The 20,605-nt window shown below is 39.0% G+C and overlaps 1 protein-coding gene across 4 annotated transcripts in view; it reads right to left on the reverse strand.

Moving 5' to 3' along the window:
- LAMA3 (laminin subunit alpha 3) overlaps positions 1-20,605 on the reverse strand; it is a 106,917-nt gene that overhangs the window by 71,202 nt on the left and 15,110 nt on the right. For 3 of the 4 annotated variants that reach the window (XM_017833411.1, XM_017833427.1, XM_017833434.1), the window contains exons 5-15: positions 19,574-19,671; positions 17,972-18,087; positions 14,157-14,275; positions 10,132-10,222; positions 8,985-9,116; positions 7,518-7,580; positions 6,148-6,189; positions 5,888-6,025; positions 4,923-5,057; positions 2,098-2,232; positions 439-576 (exon numbers count right to left, since the gene is read on the reverse strand). In XM_017833411.1, coding sequence (XP_017688900.1) covers positions 439-576; positions 2,098-2,232; positions 4,923-5,057; positions 5,888-6,025; positions 6,148-6,189; positions 7,518-7,580; positions 8,985-9,116; positions 10,132-10,222; positions 14,157-14,275; positions 17,972-18,087; positions 19,574-19,671 — 1,207 coding nt within the window. The remainder of the gene's footprint in view (positions 1-438; positions 577-2,097; positions 2,233-4,922; positions 5,058-5,887; positions 6,026-6,147; positions 6,190-7,517; positions 7,581-8,984; positions 9,117-10,131; positions 10,223-14,156; positions 14,276-17,971; positions 18,088-19,573; positions 19,672-20,605) is intronic. The other variant, XM_017833417.1, reaches the window with a different exon arrangement.

The following is a 20,605-nucleotide window of genomic DNA, read 5'->3' on the forward strand; positions in this document are numbered from 1 at the left end:
AACACATTGAAAGATCTTTTAAAAACAGAGCTGTGCAATGTAGTAGTGCAGAAGTACAACGTAGCAGGTTGGGTTTTTTAATATAGGTACTTTGGAGGGACTCAAATACTTAACCTTTAATATTTTTCAAATGTGTATTTAGCCTGATTTAGACTATTTGGTTTTGTATGCAAAGTAGTTACTTGAAAACCCACAGATATTTTCTTAATGTTTCTGTGCTATCATCTAAAAATAGGTTTTAATATTACAGTTCACTTAATGAAATAACACACAGAATGACAAAATAGGTGATTTAGTACGTGCTCCTGGGGGGTTCCTCCCTTCCCAGGCTTCAGGTTTTCTACAAAACCTGGCATGCAGCACACCGTTCCGGAGAGCCCTGCAACGAAAGGGGGGCAATCCCAGTCAGAATGCAGGATTTCCCCTCCCAAGCATTACCTTCGCAGTATGGAAAACTGCTGCCAGCAGAAAGGCATCTGTCACACCGTCGTCCTGTGACGCCTGTCCGACAGGGGCACTGCCCCGACAGGGGCTCACACACTCCATGCTGGGAGCCGTCGGGAGAGCACCGACAAGCTACACAACAACAAACTGTCAGTGGTGGGAGGGTTCACCCTGTAGGCACCAAGCAAAAACTTTCCAAAACTTAAGTACTGTGGAGGTTTTCAATATTATTTGTGTAGAGTGTTCTTCAGTTTTCTTCCCAATAAATAGCTCACAGGTCCTTCTATAACTCCCAGGGTCCGTGGTCCTATGGGGAAACTAGGAGTTTGAGGTGACCTGTACCATATGGACATGGTTTTCTTCCTCTGATCTTGACAGAAACAAGTAGGATTATCTGGAACCAGAATGAAACTCTCTTCCTCAACTTCTTTGTCCCATCCCAATAGCAGGCTTGGGTTTGACTTTCTGCTTTCTTGATCTTTTTATGGTTACAGAAACCACAGGGTAAATTCTGTAATTAGATCTCCACCTAAAAATATGTCCAGGGGGGTTGCAACTAGATGATCTTCACAGTCCCTTCCAACCCAAACCATTCTATGATTCTATGAAAGACAGAATCTCAATCTGCATGCCCATCACAACTTTGGATCTGTGGGCAGAGGGGGCCAGAGGCAACCTTTGAAAAACACCATGCAACAGTCTTGTTCCAGATTCCTATATAAGGCCTCAGTTGTGAAATGATTTATGTACACAGGGTAAATAAGAATAATGCCACAAAAAATAACAATGCTGCTGCAGCCCAGGGGATTACTCTTTGCTCAGATAGAGTCTAAGGGTTAATTAGTTACTGACAATTATTTTAGAGAAATAGGAGCCAGTCTCCCAAAGGGAGACAAAAAAACCAGTCGGATTGGGCTTTGCTGTGGTTACAGTGATTAACAACAGCAGAATTATGAGGGTATGTTCCTTCTTTAGCATTAATAATATTTTGATTTCTAGGAAAGAGCAGTCCTGTTCATAACAAAAAAAGAGCTTGCTGATATTAATGACAGAGCCTGCAGGCTTCCATCCACGTGATGTGAAAAAGCTATAAACACGTTCTGGGTCTGACCCACATGGGCAGGAAAAATTGTTGGTATGATGGAAAAATTGCAGAGTCATGCCCATCAAGAACAGGTCTTATAGTGCAGTGTTGGCACACATGATGAGCACACACTACTGCACTTACCATAAGGTTTACCGGACAGTGTGTCAAGTATTAGAAGCCCAAACCAGTTGAAACACAGCCTATGTTCTGGAAGTTGAGTGAGCCAGAACTCATAAATACCCATTGCCCAGCCTACGCTTTAGATTTCATATTTTAAAAAAGACACACAACTGCACCAAGGGCAAACATTGCCATGCTCACATTAATCCAGCTAGCACATGAACAGCAATGACGTGTCAGGGAGGACTATCAGACTGTGTGCTGGTCAAGAAGACTGGCCACTGCCTGGATTTTCAGTGTTGTTGATGCCAGCTTTGGATGGAACAAAGCTATCATGGTTACATGGGTGGTTTTAGATGGAAATATATTCGAGAAAATTTATTTTCTTCTGCATTGCAAATACAAGAAGGAAAACCCCAGTAAAAGGAGAAAAGACTTTTACTCACGCAAACAGCTGGGGTAGCTGTAATATCCTGGAGCGCACTGGTCACATCCAAGTCCAGCGTAGTTACTATGGCACAGACATTGACCTCTAGGATCACATGTATTCTCCACTGAGCCGACACCATCACATTTGCATTCTGCACAGAGGAAAAAAAAAATCTGTCCTGATGGATACATGTTTAAACCATCAGTTATTTAAATTAGAATTTGCAAAAAAACCTCTTATCTTTAAATGTAAATCAATCATGAGAAAACCAGACAAACCATTATTTTACCACCAAAAATTAATACGCTGAAATAGATGTTTTTTCTGTAACTGCCTCCTCGACCATTGATGATCATGTTCCTGCAATTCTATAATGTCCAGTTTAGAGATGCCTTGCAAAACGTGTAAGCGACAGAAATCCATCTTACAACATGAATAATGTCACATGAGAGAAGTACTTCACAGCTTTAAAAAAAATTACCTCTAAGAAACAGCATCCACCAAGCCAGACCAGGTCTAGGGGCTACCAAGATGTGTATAAGTAACAATGCACAAGCACAAGCTCATGACGAACAAGGTAGAACGTGCCAACATCTTGATTCTACAAGGTGGCAAGCAGTGCATTGCAGGAATCTGCGTGTAACACTAAAAGCATGTTGTCAGACTATAACTCCACAAATTTCTTGGGGAGTTATCACTATTTTGGCTAGCAGCTCCATCACAGATGACACGTGCTATTTTATTGAGATGATGCTGGATGTTACACAGGGTCATACTTCATAGGGACACGAATGGGAGCCCATCTGGGAATCCCAGCCCTCCCAGGTACAAGCCAAAGTGTTGTAGTTAATCTCTTGGATTTTATGACTGACAGAAATGGCAAATTGACAGAAATATAAACCCAACATATTCATGTATCTGAATGCCCCTTTTGGTTCCTCTTTCTGCTGCAGTCAAAGACATCTGACTTTACTCTGTTTACTTCAAAGATGCTTGGAAAGATGCAGGGCTTGCTAGGAAGTTAGTATAAGAGAAATATGAAAAGTGAAGCTTCCTAAAACTAGAGTCCACCTCTAGCTGAATATTATATTGCACTCTATCCTAATTTTAATACTACTGTTTTGTTTGAAGGCTTTATTTTGATATCACTTCATAAAGATACACTGTACACATACAGAGATATTTGAATAAAGCTTCTATTGAGTTCAACAAGGCAAGACCAGAGAGATTAGTGTAGTTGCAGCAGTCCAAAAGTTATAGATCTATCTCCCTCTTGAAGATGACAACTCCAAACAGGAGTAGCAGGCTGGGCTACTCACTTTCCACCACAGTTTGCAGCATGCTGCGTAAATTTAAGTTTAAACCCATTGCAGCTTATTTTAACTGAACAAACTGTGAACTGCAGCAGTTTTGAGTAATCCAACTGACTGTGTTTTCAACTATTTTTATCTGTCTTTTACAATTTGTTTTGCATGCTCTTTTAAGCTTTTATGTCTCTTTTCAGCTTTTGGTATTCAATGATCAAACATATTCAATATGGGTTTGATTTACTTTCAGATTGTTTCTTGATTCTGTTCTAAGGAAAAAAAAAGGTTATTTTAAAACCACTGAACACTGTGTACCAACAGAGAATCCTGATTTTATGTTTTTCATTAAAAAAATGTTCATCTACTCCAGATAAAAACCACAGTCATGTGCTATTTCTTTGTTCCACCCACTGTGTTTGGTAACACAACACAACACCTTTGCAAGGTGTCGTAGTTTCACCCCAGCTGGCAACTAGGTACATGCAGCCATTCACAGCCCACCCATGGGATGAGGAGAAGAATTAGAAAAAAAGGTAAAACACAGCACTGTACACAGTGCTAAGAAGAAAATTAACCCTATTCCAGCCAAAATCAGGACACAAGGGCATAAAGAATTCTGCTGTCCATTCACAGGAGATAAAAAAGTGTATAAGCAGAACTGACATAGCCAACAACCAAAAATAACACAGTAGAAGAAAGTAAATCATAATGGTCTACAAAAATCTTGTTAATCTGAACAGGAAAGCACATACCAGAACTCAGCAATAGTCTATATTCTTTCTCAGCATAAAGTTTACTAAGGATTAAGGGCCCCTCTCTCACTCACTGCAAAGGCAGACAAAACCTAGGGTTCAAGTAACACTTGATGGAGTCCTCATGCACACACAAGACTGTTATGTTATACTCCAAAAGTACATATCAGAAGTTATACTTCACTGATTTCCTTCTCTTGTAAAAAAGCAGGCTAGTCCTTGGTAACACATACATTGGGGAAACCCCATGGAGATTTTCCACGTTTCATGATTACACAGACAGAGGTTGGCTTGGTGACTGTCAGATGATCTTAAAACCAGGGAGAAATCACCATGAAGGGCAAAATGGGAGCTTCAGATTTTCAGAACACACATTTTACAAGGTACCAAACACAGACCCTCTGCAAAAGTAGATCAGTGCTTCGCAGCTCTGCTATGCCAGTTCCTTAGCAGCCAAGTCTGCCCTGTTACTGTGGGCCTTTATGTGAGAATAGGCTGTGGTTACTAGTAAGACAGCTGTGCTGACTGAGGGTACATCAAATAGTCTGCAGAAAAATAAAACAACCCTGTGAGTAAACAGACTATATCATTTTTCTCTACTATGGAAACATGCCTGGAATTGGAGAATTAGAGTATATAAGTATTTCAGCACAAGAGTGCCTGCCTATTTACTAGTGTGAATGTTGCTCCAGCCACTGCAAAAAGGGTACACAAAAAGGGTATGCTCCTGTCTGCCTTTTCAGGGGCTTGTTTGATGCTGTACATGCAATCAGCAGCCTTACCTTGGCAGGCAGGGAACGAGTGGTGGCCAGGCTGGCAGCTGTCACACTGAAGTCCAGTGACCCCTGAGCGACAAAGACACCTCCCAAGAAAGTCACAGATTTCGGGCTGGGTACCTGCTGAGTTACATTCACACACTGCAAACGAGAAAAGATATTTCAGAGGTAGTCTCTGCACAGGCTCTCTTATCTTTCTTGAAATAAAAATATCAAAAAAAAAAGTAAAAGCAACTCCCTGAGGCTCAACAGGATCAAAATTTTCTCATCAGATTTATTTTGATTCTAACAGCTTTTACTGATTGCCCACAACAGTAATAATTCAGCATCAAGGGAAACAATGAAAGAGCAAAAGAAGCTGGCTTGAAGTACTGGGTTCAATATCAGTGCCAAAGCACTACACTTGGCCTGTTTCCACTCAGAGTCTGATTGATCAATACCGAGCGGTATGCCAACTATTGAAAGTAGTTCCATCTCTCTTGAGACTGTCATGAAACAATTTATGGCTTGGATTTACAATCTCAGGTGGGAGTGGTTAATAAAATGCCTAAAAAGACAGTCCAGAGATGGCTATTAAAGTTCAAAACCAGTTGGTTTTCTAGTATCAATGAGAAAGAGGAACTTGGTACATCAAAGTGATGCTGCAAACTCAAACATAATTTTTTTTTTAAGAAAAACAAGGGTAAGTAACAGTAATGTTCCCAAAGGTATTCTAAATTTCATCAGTGTTACTAAATCCAACTCCAATTTGGAGTCTGGCAGCTGCATCACACAACAAACAGTAACCAAGGAAACAGGGACATTTCTAGATTGAAATCTCCCCTCATCACATTTTTCTTTTTCTTTGACTTGTGTGAGTTTTGGGAGAGGCCTGTATGAACACACCTAGATGGCAAAAGAACTTTCATCCTTCAGTATAAAACTTGGGTCTGTGTTTTGGATATGCTTGCCAAAAGGAATGTTTGGCTTACCCTGGCAGAAGGGGTACTGAAAATACCCCACTGAACAGGTGTCACAGGAAAAACCCCCAAATCCAGTTCGACATCTGCACTGCCCGGTACTTCCATCGCAGTCATCACCCAGTGTTCCTGCACCGTGGCACTGGCATGCTGAAGAGCACATTCATAAAGAAAACATTTGCAGCATTATGATCTTATTTCCCTTTGAAGCCAGAGGCTGGCATTTACTCTGGAGCGCAAGCTCCAAGCGTCAAAGAAACTATGGCACTTACGCAGACACTGGGGGCCAAAATACCCTGGTTTGCAGCCACCTTCTAGTTACAAGAGGAAAGGAAAAGAAAGAAACAAAGTTAGTGCAAAAATAACACAATTCCTTGTCATTTTGCAGAGAAAAACAAGATCAGTGCTTAGTAATTACTACTCTTGAACCAAGAAAACTACCTGTTACATGCAAATCTCATTTCAACAATGAACCGTAATCATGCTAAGCCTGCCAGCACAAATTTACAACTTCTACACAGAAGCTTTCATTCAGAGGCAGCTGCTTTTATGTCTTCAGATGCTGCTCTTTGAAAATGTAGACAGTTCAAGATCTGTTTTCTCCTGTTATATTCATTTTCCTTTGGAGTTTTCCTTCTTTCTTTTAAAAATTTGTGAAAGAAGGGGATATGCAACAGAGCATACCCAGAGGTCTACCAGGGCAATTATTTTGGATGCTGTATGAAGGAGATAAGTGGTACAGGAGACTGAGGCTTTTTGGGTTGTGATGGCATCTGCAGACACTTTCAAGAAAACAATTTGGACTTGTAAATACATACATGGATTTGAATATACATACATGAATTTGTACTGTCTGCTTATATCTAAATGTCTGCTACATTTGGAGAAGAAAACACTTTTCATTTGCCAACATAAATTTCAGTTTTATTAAAGCTAATAGAAATAAAGGTAAGCATGTTGATTTTGGGATATGGAAAAGGTTAAGAGAGTTTTTTAAGTCATTAATCCTGACGTGCATTACAAGTACATAAACGATTTAGTACTAGCTGTGATGATGTCTCTGTTCTGCAGTATGACAACATATACTAAAAAATATAAGCCCACCAAAGGATTGGATTTCAGGCAGCTTTGCAGTTGGCTATATAAGAAATATGTAGTTCTCTTAGAAATCAAAGTCCTTCACTGCCAAGGGCAATGTACAATTTGCCAGGTGAAAGAGGACAGTCCTAAGGCAGAGGCCAGTTAGCATTAAGGAAGAGATTTACACCACAAATCAGGGGTTGTCATGTCAGAAAGTTGTACATGTCAGAAAGTCTTGATGGATCTGTTCATAAGAGCACCAAACAAGATGGTCAGCCCCTCCTCCAGATGTTTGCCAGAGGCTGGTCAAAGCTATTTTGATCCATAACTCTTTCTGAAACTAGCCCACTAAACTCTAATACAATATGATGAACTTCTAGCAAGAAAAAAGGTTCTCTGAAAGATAAATGCCAACAGTGACAAAATTACTACATAAATCTCCATGAAAGAGCAACCTAAATGATTCTATGATTCTACGAAAGAGCAGGCACCACTGAAACAGTGAAAAACAGCAACACGGGGGAAAACAGCGAAATGGGAAAAAGGAACACCAAGAACTTGCCTATTATGTCACCAGCCACAGCATCTCTTGGAATTGGAGAAGTAAAAGGATATATGGGAGTATCTTTAAAACAAAAGAAACAATGAGGTTTATTTGAAACAGACACATTGATTTCATTAAAAATAATGACAAACAATTAATTCATCTCCTGTCAATACAGAGAGCATGATATTCATATGATTTCAGCTTAATTTTCTTTCAGTTAGGAACAGGTTAAGAAACATTTTACTTTTGATTTCCAATTCAGGTACAAACTTCCCTTCTCGAAATAACAGTATGAAAGGCCAGACATCATTTGGAAATTAAACCAAGTTGCTTTCCTGCTCCCTATATGCTTTCATGCAGAAAATTCACTTCCACCAAACAGTGTTAGGAGAGCTATCTAGGGAGCTCCATATTTATTTCAGACTTCCTGCTTCCAGCTGAAGGTTCATCTCCTTCTATGTGGCATTACCACTTGCTACATGAACTGCCAAAATTCATGACATGTACAGTACACCTCCAGAGCTTTTATTTAAAAATCCTCCAGATTGCTGGAATGTCTTTCCCATTCTTAAACATTCCTGCATTAAGATGGAATCCAAAGGCCATGAGACAAACATCAGTGGGACTTAGATCAATGTCTACCCGAGCTGAAATTATTTAAAAACGTTGGATTTCAATCAAGAGGATATATCAGATGTGACAATCTAGAATGCACTGTACAGACAGGATTTATGCTATCACAGCCATTGAATTCAAACAACATTCAATTTTTACAGGTGGTTTTTTTTTGTTTTGTACTGTTTTCCTCTTCTTGTGTTTCTATCACAGTACCTTTATTTTAGTCAGACCTCAAATCGTGCCCCAGAACAATACCTATTTTGTCAGAAACACACTTCTTTCTCCTAAAGGCACAAAACATCCCACCGATGCATTTTTACAATCTTTTCATGGAGTCACAAGCTTCTATGCAGCAAATACAATCCTGATGTTACATTTTCTTCTCAGTTATATGTAATTTTTTATGGCAAAAGCATTGTTTCTAAGATATGCAAGTTCCAGATCCTAGGAGGTGTCAAGGAGAACACATACACAGTTTCTCTTCTCTCTCATTACAGTCATATTCTACATCTTGATCCAAGTGGTCTTTATACCTAAAGACCCTGACACATGTTTAAATGATTTGTTCAAGGCTTTAGGACTGGAGTTCATGATTTACTGAGAGATAGACTGTAGACTTGATGTCTTAAAAGAATGCAGAATTGTGAGAATGCAGCAAAATCTCTTTGATTTTCAAGTCATTACTGTTTTGTTAAATAAACCTGACTCTCTTCAGTATTATAACAACTGATTTATCAGATCATGTAAACATGTGAAGCTGAAATACCAGATGTTTTTTAACCAAGTCAAGTGTAATGAAAACTGTTAATTCTTTAATATGCCTTTAAAATAGAGAAAAAGAAGCATTTGTACTTGTATACTTACAGATACAAAATGGATAACCATAGAATCCATCAGCACAGCGTTCACAGTTTTCTCCCTGGAAATTCTGCTTACAGAAGCAGCGGCCAGACCCTTCCTCACAGCCTTCTGCATGCTCCAAATTACAACTGCAGGCTAAATAAAGGTATCAGCAATTAGCCACTCTTTAGAAAATAATAATTTGCCTTTCACAGCAGCACACAGTGCCATTATAACAATAAATTTGCAGTTCTGAATGACTCGTTATTAAAAGAATTAACATTTTCATGCAGTTACATATTTCCCAAGGACTTCATATCATCAATACATCTCTTAGAAGAAAGACCCATGTTATTTTCTTAGAGTGAATAGGGCATTTTAATTTCAAAATCTGCACATCATTACTCCACAGCACTGCAGCAATTATCTTTTCTGTGGCAACTTCTCATATCTCTCCATGGTCTAGGCTAAGCACCACACTCCATCCATGTTCCCTGACACACAACATGCAGCATCAAGGCCACGGCTTTGCTGACTTCCCATTCATTTCAATACATAACCGTATTTTCATCCCACCTGTGACGTGGATCCTTCAGCCTGTTTGTAATCCAACCCTTATCTCTTACCTATACTCAGTTCTTCTTTTTTAAATGTTCCATTAGTAATTATCCTATTGCATCCCTTCCCAGTCAATAGGTTCAGCATCGCATAAAATCAGAGTAGTGATCCTTGTGACCTTCTGAGCTATACAACAAAATCTTCAAGTGACCAAGAGCCAAAGGATACCTCACATGTACATTAGAGAGCTAAGAGAAGCAAGATCATGAGAAGAGATGAGAGTGGCTCCCTAGAGGTCCTGAGGTCCTCCTCACTGTGGGGTGTGTAGCAGTACCCCAGGTTTCCATGATCCTATCTCCTCACTAGCCTTTACTGCCTTACTTTCTCCTATTGTCCTGCTGCTGGTCTGAAGCTTTATGCTCATATAACACATAAGTACAGAATAATATAATTAAAAAGGTCTAAAGCAAGACAGAAAGTCATTTGCAGATGTTCCCCAACATCTTTTGGCCACTTCTTCATTTTTCCTCCCCAAAAGATGCATCTTATGCCTTTATTATAGCCAAAAACTCTCAAACCACCACAAGAAGATACTGTATAGAGTAGGACTCACGTATACAGCCATCAGGAGCTCTCACTGGAACACCATAAGGACGATAGTAACCTTTTGCACACTTCTCACAGTTAATACCAGCTGTGTTATGCTGTGCAAAATAAAACAAAAGGAGAATATGAGGTAAAAAGAGGGACTTGGAAGAATTAAGAAACAGTAACATCCTGTTTCTGTGTACAACTAAGAAAGGATTGGCACAGGAAAAAAAGGGAATATGACTGCAATGAAGACAGCAATCATCATGCGGCCTTCTTTAACCACCTATTCTCTACAGGCTTCTGAATCATGGTATTCTTGCATAAAGCAGCTGAATTTTATCTTTAAAACACTATAAAGAAAATAACTATTTAAAAATTATTTGGAAAATTCTCTTTATATCATGATATATCTTCTTATCATTCTTACGATATCTGCTTTCTTATCATAATAAATATATTGTTCAAGCAATCATGAATTTTTCCTCATACTATATATCAATTTTTTGCATACCCTGTGTCTAAGATCAGCCATATCAAAATAAACCGAAACCTAAACAGTCCAGTCAGCACAAAACAGATTTTTCCATTAGAAAAGTGTATGTCTCTATAAATAAATGTTTTAGGCACATAGAAAAAAAATCCTAAGTAATTTGAACTACAGTAAAAATATGTAATTGCACTGTGAACACAGTCCTGAGTATATTTCAACTCGTGCAGCAAAGCTCTCTCCTGCAATGGCAAGTACCAGTTCAATAAATCATGGTCACATGAAGGCATCCTGATAAGCTCATAGATGTGTGAGCAGGGAACCAGAGCAGGAAGCTTTGCCCTGGAGCAACCAAAGCAGTTTCCCCCAGCTCCCACTCGCTGTTTAGTTCCTCCTTAGGGAGTGTTGCAATTCAGGGCTGAGCAGGGACCCAGTATTTACTAGAGGGACTGGTGGGTAGTTATGAACAGGGTAGCCAGGACACTGCACATTCTTCAGAGACTACTGGTGCTAACTCCAGTGGCACACCAGAGGCACCAGCCCAGACAGAGCTTCAGGAAGAGGATGCCACTGTCCAGGTCTGGGGCAGTGGAGAGTGCCCGGGCCTCTCCCTGGAGCTTGGGGCAGGTCATTAACCTGTACAGAGCCTGAGGGTAAGGATCAGAGGACAGGCCAGCACAGCTGATACTGCAGACCACCTGAACAAGAAGGCAAATGAAACCTTCTTTAGGGAACAAGAGAAGGTGTTATTACTCAGATAACTACAGATACTACAGAGAGCTAGAGATACTACAGATAACTTTAGCAGGGCAATGCAACAAGGTGCAAGCAATCCAGAAATTATTCTGAATGAATGAAAGACAATTTCTGATGTAGAGGTTCATGAACCACTTAGGGGAGATGCTCTGTTCCAAATGACACCCACTAACAAGGAAGAACATGTGAAGTTGAGGGCAGTGCTGGCTGCAGTGATCCCAAGATTGTGTATTTTACGATTCTAAGACAAGCAAGCAAGATTAATAGCAGAATTACAATTCTGGGCTTCTGAAAAGCAGATTTTGCCTTGCTCACATAGCTGCTTTGGGAAGATTCTGTGTAAAACTCTCCTGGGGGGAAAGAAGACCAAGAGAGGTAGTTGATTCTCAGGTACAGCCTCCTTAGAAAAACAACAATTCTTTCCAATGTGCAAGTATGGCAGAAGGCCAGAACAGATAAACACAGATTTCCCGATTGACCTCTAACTCAGAAACAAAGTACACAGAAGGTAGAAGCAGGGACAGGCTACTTGGTGGCAATACAAAGATATTGCCCAAACGTGCAGGAGTGGAGTTAGGAAAGCTAAAGCCTAGCTGGAGTTAAAACTAGCAAGGAAGATGAAGTGCAAAAGGAAAAGTTTCTAGGAGTAGAGCAGCAGCAAAAGAAAAGACAATGGGAATTCACTGCTCAGTGTGGAAGGAGATCCAGTGAACAAATCATCTTAGAACACACAAAGGACTGGAAGGTGACAGGACATATTTAAAATAGTTCACCTAGGGCAAAGTATGCCCAATTAACTTCATGAATCTCTCTTACCAAAGGTGCACAGCAATAGGATGAGAGGCAACAGGTACAGATTGGAACACGGGAAATTCCAATAAGATATTGGGGGAAAAAATTTATCAAGTCAAACACTTGAACAGGTTGCCATGAATGGGTAAGCCATTCCAATCCTGGGAGGAGTTCAAAGTTTGGATGAACGAGTTCCTGAGCAACCTGACCTAATTAGACCTGGTCTGAGTAGGGAGTTGGACTATGGGATTTCCAGAGCTCCAGTTATAAGACTCTAAAGAAACTATCTTTGTATGCAACATTTCCACTCTATCACTTCTTCGTCGAGGCATCCATTCCTAACACTTCTTTCCCCCCGATGAAAACAGAAAAAGTAAATTTAAATCCATGTACTTTATTAATAAAAAAAATAAATCTATAATTAGATTTATGGTAAACTCATTTAATCCAAATTCACTTCCACAAAATTAACTGCAAACAATTCATAACAGTCATATAACATAGAACTCATAGATTTAGACTAATTTTGCTCTTTTCTATCCTGGAAGCAATATAAAAGAAATGTTCTCTCATGAACAAAGAGCTGACAGAAAGGACCAGCATGATAAATCTTACTAGACTGCATGAACAAAGTTCTGCACAGAAATGTCAACTGGAAGACAAAGAACATTTCTTCTACCCATGCTAGTAAAAATAGCTCTACTCTCTTCTGACTGCCTTTTGGACAATATCTGATTATATTGTGGCAATAATAATATGGAAAACATACTCTTTACTGGATATTTCCTTTTTTTGTTCCTTAAATACAGCTATATTTTTAAATGCACAGCATGATAATACATAAATCATGAGGTTTCACAGGAACACAGACTTGATGACAATTTTCCGGTAATGCAACGTTCTGGTCAGCTGCTTGTCACCACACATCATGCACCAGATGACTAGACAACAAAAGGAAGACAGACTTCCAAATAAGTTTGGATGTATTTAACCATGAAGTCACTGAAGCAATGAATAATTCAGGTTGAAAGGGACCTCAGGAGGTCAAGTGCTTCAGTTTCACTCAAAGCAGAGATAAGTCCAAGATTAGATCAACTTTATCATAGCCTTTTATGATCTTTCCTCGTAGTAATTAGCCAGAGTGAACAAGCTACTCAGAATGAGAGACATTCTTTCTCTTTCCAAGAACATGTTCTCCATCTGGAGAAGAGATGTTCCAGGAGGATAGAGGTACCTAATGACAGTTTTCCTCTACCTAAAGAGGGAGTTACAGACAGAAGTTAAGATAGAACCAACTCTTCTCACAGATGCACGACAAAAGCCCCAAAGCCAACTATCACAAGTTGCAATTGGGTAAATTCCTACTGAACAGTAACAAAAATCTCTTTACCATGAGCATGATTAAGTGCTATAAAAGATTACCCAGGGTCTGTGTAATGTGCATCCTTGGTCTAATTTTCAGAAGTAACTGGGTATTTCTCAGTGCAACCAGATATAATTTTGCATCTAGCCTTGGTTTGAGTGAAGCACTAGTCCAGATGACTTCCAGAGGTCCCTTGAATGATTCTGTGCTTTTCCAATACCAGTAAGTTTTCATCTTGGTAGAGTCTATATCCTCCTTTACTTCTGCTGATGAGGGAGAGCCCTCTGTGTTTTGCTGCAGTAAGGAACCACCTGGCCTGAGCTGGCATTTTATTTGGTTAATTTTACTTCCTTCTGTTAAGCAAGAAAATGTTTTTATAGTAGATTGAATTGTTACATTATGTGGTTTTATTTGAATTACACAGGACTGAGCCAATAAATACAATTTGTATATGTCTTTTACACATTAACAAGTATTGTTGTACAGTGTAAATTATTTTCACGCATCTTTTTCCATGCTTTGGGTACACCAGAAAAAATAGGCCTATCTAGACCAGTCAGCCCCAAAACTATTGGTGTGGAGACAATTCCACTCCAGTAGCCCTTCTTCAATCATCATTTATTTAAACTGATCAAAATGACGTTTTTACCTGGCAGTTAATGCAGACTCCTCCACCTTCATAATGCCCATGGATGTTTAAGCTTTCTCGACGCTGATCAACATCAGCATCATAGTAGCAATCAGTGGCATGTCCATGGCAATTGCAGGCTGAAAAAGTAATATTCCAAGTCAGCTTTCTTTTTTTGCTGGAATTCAGTAACGTAGCAAAGAGGAAAAGAAGCTTAGATTTTTTGTATGGGTATACTCAGGTATGCTGGAATACACTCAAATGCACATATTTACCTATCAACAACTGAAATTCCATATTTTCATACCAGAAACACAGTACAATCGTAGTCATGAAGAAAAAGTGCTGCTAGGCTTATCAGAGGAGGCAACAGTTGTACCATCTCAAGCCTATTTATTTATGCATAAATGCAGAACTAGGAAGCTCCAGAAGAATGGTTACAGCAGTTTTTTAAAATTATCAAAAACATGCTCAAATGTTTACTCTATTTTTTCATGTCTAACAAGATACATCTGGGCTGATGTTCTGTGCACGAAACCTTTATTTAAAATAAACAATTACAGATAAGATATACGTATTTAAACAGAAATACCTACACCAAAGAACTCTCATATTCAGCTGTAGATACAGATATACCAGCAAGCTTGGCTATACATTTACCCAGCTGCTGTCTTCTGAATGGAGACATTTTAAACATGGGTTGATTCTACTTCCCGAGAATTGTGAATACAAGAAGTGTGGTTTAGAAAAGTATGGTATGAAGAACAGTAATACCACCAACAATATTGTTATTATTATTATTATTATTATTTAGAAAAGGATAGAATTGGGTGACTGAGATAACCCATTTCTCCAATGTATGGTTGTTTATAGTCTCAGCTGTGATAAATTTTACTTTAGGTGGTTTGTGGCTAGCTCCTTTCCTTTACTTTTCCCTCCTGTTAAGGTAAACAAATGTAACAGCTGAACTCAGAGTTGCTCTGAATCCATCTACACATATATGTTCTGTTACACTTCTTCTCACAGATGTTAAGAATGCACTGCTCAGAAGAGATCAAGAGATATCCGTGAGGCTTTGCTTGCAGGCACATCAGCCTCACAGGTGCTTCACCCTAGGATATTCACCTATTGAAAACACCTGAGATAAATCCACTGATGTATCCACTTGTGGCCTTGTACAGACATCAGGCCTTCACCAATCTCCTTAGATCAAGGTGGGAGAACTTAATCCCAAAAAACTTTGCTCTTTTATCTTTGGCAAAAAGGCCTGGCAACATAAATTGCAGGGCCAGTCTAATGTTTGAGTAAAGGGTGATGGATTTACCCAGAAAATAATTTATATAATTTCCTACAGATCAGTTATTTGTATCTCATCTTAGTTAAAACTAATCCCTTTCCATTAGTCATATAAAGCTCTGCCTGTCTTCACTGAAATCTTCCAGAACTATAATATAATTCAGAGTAGTAACCAAACATAAGAGCAATCAAACAGAATAAATCAAAGGGCATGGCCATGGTTTTGCCAGAAACTCATCCCACGTCCTCTTTTTTCTCATCTGATCTTTCCTCACTGGAGAGGAACAAATGGGAATTTTCCTGAAAGAATGCAGGAACCAAAAAAGGTTTCCCCAAGCATCTGCGTGCTAGTTGAGCCTTTAACTACAGCTGCTTCGGCACTCCAGAGAAACCTTCCCAGGAAATTCCTCAAGTTTTGAATTGACAATGCTATTATTTCATGTTTAGGGAAACCCTTCCTTCATCTGGACCTGGGGATACAATACTCTGGAAGGCAATAGGTTACAGAAGTTAAGGGTCCTGGCCCTTCTTTCTTCATTATGAGGGAAGTATATGGGAGATAATTCCTCCAAACTCTATTCCAAGCACCTGGCGCAACTGGGAGCTCAACTCAGGGACAAGTGATTCTCCATGCCTTGCTACATGATCATACAGACAAGGGAAACTGAATAACTCTCTGTATCTGCTCCATGTTCTTATATCTGAACAGCTGTGGAGAAGGAAACCTTTTCCTAGAAACTAACAACCACACAGCTGAGGTGCTGGCCTGCCATCAGGTTCCCTTATGGTCTGCTGACAGGAAACCGGACAGGTCAAGACTGGGTTCCCTGGCCAGGTTGTGATAGCCTAGGAAGAACTTTGGGGTTTTTTATTCATGTAATTGTTCAAGAAAATAAAACATTGCACAAATGACATGCTGGCTCAAGACATTAAGTCAGAAAAGGAAAGAAGAGAATATAAAAAATATATGTATATATTTACAGTGTAAATAATTGCTCCCATGCCTCTAGGGCCAAACCGTCTCTGAGCTACAGCTCACATGTCTTCTAACAGCAACGGGAAATTATTTCCTCTGATTATAGTAATAGTATGTTCTCTTAGAGGGCAACAGAGACTCCTTCTACCTCATCAAGCATGTTTTCACCACTTCAGGCCATTTGCTGTCCCATACAGTACTGGGAAACTCGTAACAAAATGTTGGGCTGATCCCTACAAGCTCCCACCAACCTCTTTCGGTTTCTCTCAAAGAACCTCAGGCTTCTGGAAAGTAATGGGGTTGCTTTAATTCCCTCACTAATGGCTGCCAGCAAAAGAGGTCTGCACCTGGCAAATGCTCTCAACAAATCACCTCAAACCGCTAGGAGCAATCCATACTAAAAAGGCTATTTTTTTCAGAGGCACTTAGAAACAGTTGTTTTGGCTCAGAATCTTGTAGATGATATTCTATAAACTCACTCTTTAAAAAACATGACATTATTTATGCTCTTTACCTATCTCTTTTCTGGCAGACAATATTTTCCTTTCAAACAGGGGAACTTGAATGAGGTTTCAGATATTGTTCGAAAACTGTCCCAACATGCCTACTTCCTATCAAACATTTTAATCACACACAACCTCCCTTCCCCCTCCCAAGTCACACTACTGCAGTTTTCATTAAACAAGTCATCTCTTTATTCCTCAAACTAATTATATAGGTACATCTCTTTGGCTTTCGAATAAAGTTCTCCTGTTAACAGTTTGTACCCACTGGCTATGCTACTCTCAGGAAAGGCAGACGGGAAATATAGATTGGGCCAGACACAAAGGAGATGGCTGTGCACAAAGGTTGCAACACTTTCTGTACCACACTACCTGGTTTCTGGCCAGAGGGATGCAAAACACCTCTGTGTGACAGCACATAACCATCACCAAAAGAGAGTCCGTGCCGTCGCTTTCTTTAACAAAAGAATAAAAGACAGGGAAGTGGGAGAAAGGCGAATGAGTGGCCTTCTCCAGATTGGCTACTTTGTCTGGCTAGCACACTCCAAACTCCCAACTACAAGTGTGGGATCACCAGGACTCCCCAGCAGGAACACCTTTTTGCCCACTGACATACAGTCAGCGAGGGACAACTATCAGCATGAGAAGGGAGGGCAGCTCAAACACCTGTAAGTAGCAGCAGCCTTGAGCAATCTCTCTGCAATCTGAACACCAAGATGCCTCTAGTCTCTGCTCTTTTGGGGGAATCCACAGTCTGTCAGCAGACAGCTATGACTGGGGAGAGATGTTGACTCAGTGTACTACAAGAAAGCTTCCACCTTTCTCATGTCATATTTTCACACAAATTAGTATTTTAGATGTTTAGTAAGAAAGAAGAACATAAATAATATTCACTGCATCATCTTTTTCTCATTGCTGTATGGAAAGAATTTCCTCTGTAAAGAAAAAAGGGTGTTAAAACATGCAGTGTGCTAGTTAAGTTCAATGAACATGTGTGCTGCAGCTAATTCCCACCATCTTGTCAATACCCCTTTTAACCCACCATCTTTTTGGCTACTCACGTTCACATATGTTTGTGCTCCCAGCTGTTGCAGGTTGCCATTGTTTCTGATTATATCCAGGGCAGCAGTGATCACAGGTTTCCCCACAAGTGTTATGCTGACATTCACACTGAAACCTACAGATGAGAAACGCTCTTAACGAAGCTGAGTTTCAATGTTTTTTCTTAATTTTTTAAATGAAAATTATTATTTTTCTTAATTTTACTGCAGTCCAAGACTAACATATGCGTGAAAAGGACAGGATATAAGCTCACATGTAAAGAGGTCAACCAGTAATACTGGAACATTTTGGAACTTCCATAAAATTCTTCATGATTGACTACTTTAACCATGTAATTATGAGTTTATTAGCACAGATTACTTACAGAGAACATTTATAATTGGATTTAATAGACTGGATTATGAAACTATTCTAGAATATTAAACAAAGATGATATATAACAATTTAGGCTGTATTCTATTTCAGCTTCATTCCAAGGCTTAGGTTTGTTGACCCACAATAAATCAAAATATTTATCACCTTTATATGCACACTTTCATAATTTTTTCATTATGCTTTGTTTACAATGATTTTATCAGTGTTTTTAATAAACCAAGATCATAACTTCATCTATTATTTTAGAAATAATTATTTTAATAATTATTTTAAAAATAATATTTTAAAAATTTCTCTATTCATCGAGAAATTAATTTTTTTTTAATTTAGCTGAATAGCCTATGTAAAAAGCAGGCTTTAATTATGGGCTAGGTCTATCATGCATAGCAACTAAATCCCAGGAAGAACAAAGACTTTGAGACTGGAGAGGCCTTTTCCAATTTTCCTCTCTTATCTATGTAGTCTAATAATAAATGATAATAAATTTTAAGTATAACCATCCTATTCCTGTAGATTTTATCATTTCTGTACTTACTCTTCTCTAATATAGACATCTTGAATGGAAGCACTCATCTCCCCACTTGCTGTTCATTAAAACACAACAGAAAATATTGCATTGCCCTGATATAAGATTGTTTCAATGCCATCATGGATAAAAGCAACAGCTGGTTTAAACCAGGTTTTTAAAATATGTTTTAGACAGCCTGACTATTCAGTCACTTCCATATAGCAGGTGAGCCGAGGAGTCTGATCTAACTCTTTGTGAAATCAATGTGGAGATCATAAACTTCACAAGGAAAAGGAATGGTTATTTTTTTCTAGTAATGATTGAAAGCGACTGAATCTAGGCTGAGCTCAGTTATAATGCTCAATACCTCTATGAAGTTCACTGATTTTGTTTCTGAGTTGGATTTCCTGCTGTAAGAGGTCATATCAATTCACGTTTCCAAAAAGAACAAAGGGTTTCTAAGAAATTATTCAATCTGCCAAGCTTCTATTTCAATTAAAAAGAAAACTCCAAGTAAAGACTTTTTATTATTATATTTCCCATTAAATATAATTCCCTCTTGACATGTTTTCTTGTTAATCATTAGTAGATTCTATTTTTTCTAAAATGTAATGGAAAAAATCGCCGTAAGACCGTATCATTCTATAATTAAAAAAGATCATTTGAAAATATTTATGTATTGTTTTTATTAAATCCATGTTATGCTCCATTTACTTACTGGTATTGGTTTTCAGCACTCTTTGCCTTACATTCTTCAGCATGGCCATGGCAAACACATCGACCACCAATACTGATGTCCTTTATACTGTAGTAATACTGTGGAACAAGCACAAGAAGTATTTATATACTTCTTGTATTTATATACAAGTATTTCCTTACTTGTAGTATGTCAGAAATACCAACATCACATTGTTAAATCTTGCTTATTAGAACTTTAAAGGCACAACTTTACAAAAAGCCAAATCAGGTAGCCAACAATCAACCTTCTGTTGATGGTGATGTCTCAGTATGAGACATCCAGCAAATCAAATACCCATGGGGCACCTAAAAGGAGCAGGCTTGTGCAGCTCACAAAAAACACATGTTGCTGAAGCTCTCCATTCCCCAGCAGCTACACAGTCACCAGTACCCAAGCCCAAAGCTTGTTCCAAGTCAGGTTGAGGATGGAGATGTAAATTACTGTCAACACATCAGTTCATGAGACCGTGGTCTGATCAACAAACAGGACATGCTGGTAAGGGCAGTGTAGTTTCCCCATTCAGTCAAAAACTATCACTAAACAGTAGAAAAAGACTGAAATTACCACCTTGGTCAAAATCACTCATGGCTGAAGATGGATTTGAAACTGTGACCTGAAGTTGAACCACTTTGTATCTCATCCCCATGCCTTCCAGGCATACAGGCAAAAAAAAATTTAGTTGGTTCAACTCAGTGGAAATATCATTAGTATACATATATCAATAGCAACTTCTGCATACATTTTTGTAGCTCAGAAGCTGTTTCCTTGTCTCCTTATGGCCAGGCAGAACAGAGAGCTGGTTGTACAGATTGATACTCCTTCAGAAAAATTAAAGAGGCAGATAAAGCCACTGGAGGACAAAGAGAAAAAGAGTTGCAACGTCATGCAGGTACATCTCCTGTGCTCACTCTATTCACAGTACATCCCCTATAAGCCTAGACTCTCTCTGTTGTGATCCTTCTCCTTTATTCAGCATTAGTGAGGCCACACCTGGAGTGCTGTGGCCAGATT

The sequence above is a fragment of the Lepidothrix coronata genome, unplaced genomic scaffold, assembly GCF_001604755.1.
Source record: "Lepidothrix coronata isolate B3197 unplaced genomic scaffold, Lepidothrix_coronata-1.0 Scaffold6, whole genome shotgun sequence".
Classification (NCBI taxonomy): domain Eukaryota; kingdom Metazoa; phylum Chordata; class Aves; order Passeriformes; family Pipridae; genus Lepidothrix; species Lepidothrix coronata.